We start from the raw sequence: 3,000 nt of genomic DNA, 5'->3' as shown, positions 1-3,000 counted from the left end.
CCTGCTGAAAATCAAAACTCAATGCAAGTGCCCATTTTGGATACAGAAAACCCCAAAACAGGACTGCTAGATGTGCCAGTTTCTTCAGTGCTGGAGCAGGGCGAGGTTAGTGCTGTAGATGTCACAGGAGACAGAGAGGCTGATGAGGGTGAAGGAAAGCCAGAAGATGACTCATCTTCACACACGGAAATAAAAAGCACAGAAGTAAAAGATATTTTCACAGAAGAAAACAGAGAAGATAGTTATGCACAACAAAACTCTGAAGAGTAAGGAGCATTTTTCAGCCCAGCCCTGCAGGATTTATTTACTCCAGTAATCCCTTTTTAATTGTGGATACTTACTTGGGTTGGGGCTAAGAAGAAATGGGCTTTGTTGTGGTTGTCACTGGCTCTTGCAGTTTTAGCACAAATCCCTTCCTGAATGATGGGTAATAGGTTTCCTTTTGGTTAAAGCCCTCACTGTTTAAAACCAGGTTACTGTTGGGGAACCTCATCTTTCACTTAAAATTTGCTACTTTTTATGGTTATAGAAAGAGTCTGAAAATGTGACCAATGAATGCTTCAAAAGCAACTCACCCCCAACTATAAAGTTATTTTAACAACTTAACTGTTCTTAGGTGTTTTAGCAGGGGAGTAGTTCATGATTTTTAAATGCATGGATTTGACAAGTACTGCTGTGATTCTTAAGTGGTTGGTACATTCCTTGCTATTCGAGGATGCTTTTAGTATTTGCATGCAGTATATGGGAAATAAATAAAACTTTTAGTAGTTAAACAAAGACAGACAGTTAATTTAGTAGGTTGCTCAAAAGCCACACTCTGTGCAAACTTTGCAAACTGATTACTTAATTATTTTAAAGTTTTGACAGATCTTAAATACAAGCAAGTGTTCTGATTTTTTTTTCTCTTATTGCTATATTTAAAATGGGGAAAATATGGGAGCAGGTTTCTCAGTCCCACTCTGCACTTCTGGGTTATATAGCCTTCCAGAGCACTTTATGGCTATTTTATTTTGTTTTGTTTTATGGAAGGGAAAGATGCGAATGTTTACAATAACTATAACCATTAAGGAGCATCTTTCTGTTTCACTTCCTACCATAAAATATATTAACTTAGCTATCTCATACAGATTATTAAAAGTCCTGCCATTCCCATTCTTACTGACTTAAGTTAGAGATACCCAGTTCTGTAGGCCTTTTTAGGTGCATAAACTATATCATAAATTGCAATTATTGTGAAATACCATAATCATTGCATATAATTTCTCATACAGGTGTCAACTGAAGCAAAAAGCAGCCAAGGGTTGTGCTTAGATTTTGGAGGGCAGAATCACATTTCAAAAGCAGCTATTAAAAAGAGACCTATTGCTTTCATAGCCAGCATATCATTCTCTGTGTCAAATCGCGATTTATGCACAAAGTTGCTTATATGCATTATTTGCCTGCACAGTTTAAAGACTGTGCACAGAAAAGCTTGGAAATGAAAAATAGCATTTTAATAAATTCGGGTTTTGAGATCAAGACCTCACTCTGAAGGTGAGTTTAAGACACCTTAAAAATTTGGCCTGGTATTTCAGACTATTTCTGAATAAAAATAGTACAGTACAGGACAGCAAAGATTAATGATAAATACAGTAAGGACTGCAGGAATTATGCCCATAAAGACATGGGAAGAAGTAACAAAGTCCTGAGAGCACAACACATGTTGCCATTTAACTTCAACAAACTGTGCAAAATCTATTATTTAATGCTATCAAAATATGCTATAATACTAACAGAGAATTGACACTAGAGGGACAGGCAGATATTACTGCATAAGTAAGGAACATTTTTGATTAACTGGACCAACTGCAACGTCATTATTGTAGAATGAACGCAATTCCTATTTATTCCAGAAGCCATACTGCGGTATACAAACATTAAGGTCACTGATGTTTTCCTTGCAGAAGTACTTTGACTCATTTCCTCCTTACATTTCATGCAAAAATACTAATTTGTAAGCACACAAACCACTGTCAGCCAGTTTTTTTCCAAATCATTAATTTCACTGTCAGCTACTTTTTTTTTTTACAAGTCATTCGTTATTTCTAATTGGTACTGCAAGTTAAGTGACATCAAATTTATAATGTGTGCTTTACAGCTGAGCAGCAGCAGTCTCTCATAGCCATGCTCAAATTAGGGGACATGGTGTTTTGTATGAAAGAGGACCAGCAAGACAGAGATGGTTACTGACTGTGAAAAAGGCTGCAGTCTCCTGCAAAAGCTGTTTACGACTGATATGAAATAGATACATCTGTACAGAAAGTATTCAGCATAAACATTCCCATCCTAGTCATTTTTGAGTTATTTCTGCGGCAGGCTTAAATCTGGGTAATATTTTCCTGTAATATTAACACATTGACTTGTTGAATATAGATGCTCAGGATATTTGTTTTTTGCAAGTGTATTGGGAAAGAACGGGGAAGATTTAGCCTGTACACCGCCTTGTTCTGCAATTTAAATTGAAGTTCCTCATGGCTAGGGGACTGATTTTTTTTGCCTTTGTGGACATTCTCTGTGCATTCAGGTGTTTGCAAATGGATAGAGAGTAGCATTTTTCTTGTCTTTAATTGGACTTGGGTAGAGGTGACTGCAATTTAGAGGTCAGCAATCTGCAAGGTTACATGAGACCACTGATCAAAAATAGTAATAATCCACTGAGTAAATTCTGTTCCTTTCTTGGAATTTCCTACACTTACCTGGAATTAATTATTTCTCTTGTAAACTAGGAATAATAATAAATCAATCACCTTTCACTGCCCAGAGGGTCGAGGGTTAGGAGCGACACAGTGCCTTGAGGGGAGCGGGCGGGGGGATGTGACTGCTGTTTTATTTCGTGGGGTTGCCAGTTTTAAAGGACAGGATATGAAACACATACTTGCCTATAACTCTGTAAAAACGCTTGTCAATGAAAATAAAAGCGGCTCTTCCCTTCCATCGCTGGGAAGTTGGTTTTGTCTGGGG

The 3,000-nt window shown here is 37.3% G+C and overlaps 1 protein-coding gene across 1 annotated transcript in view; it reads left to right on the top strand.

Moving 5' to 3' along the window:
* Window positions 1-2,834, top strand: part of NIBAN1 (niban apoptosis regulator 1) — a 38,810-nt gene extending 35,976 nt beyond the window's left edge. The window contains exon 14 of the mRNA XM_035892477.1: window positions 1-2,834. Coding sequence (XP_035748370.1) covers window positions 1-270 — 270 coding nt within the window. The 3' untranslated portion in view covers window positions 271-2,834.
* Window positions 2,835-3,000: the final 166 nt, after the last annotated feature.

The sequence above is a fragment of the Egretta garzetta genome, unplaced genomic scaffold (assembly GCF_000687185.1).
Source record: "Egretta garzetta isolate BGI_Z169 unplaced genomic scaffold, ASM68718v1 scaffold304, whole genome shotgun sequence".
NCBI lineage: Eukaryota > Metazoa > Chordata > Aves > Pelecaniformes > Ardeidae > Egretta > Egretta garzetta.
This window is presented reverse-complemented; position numbering and strand designations above follow the sequence as displayed.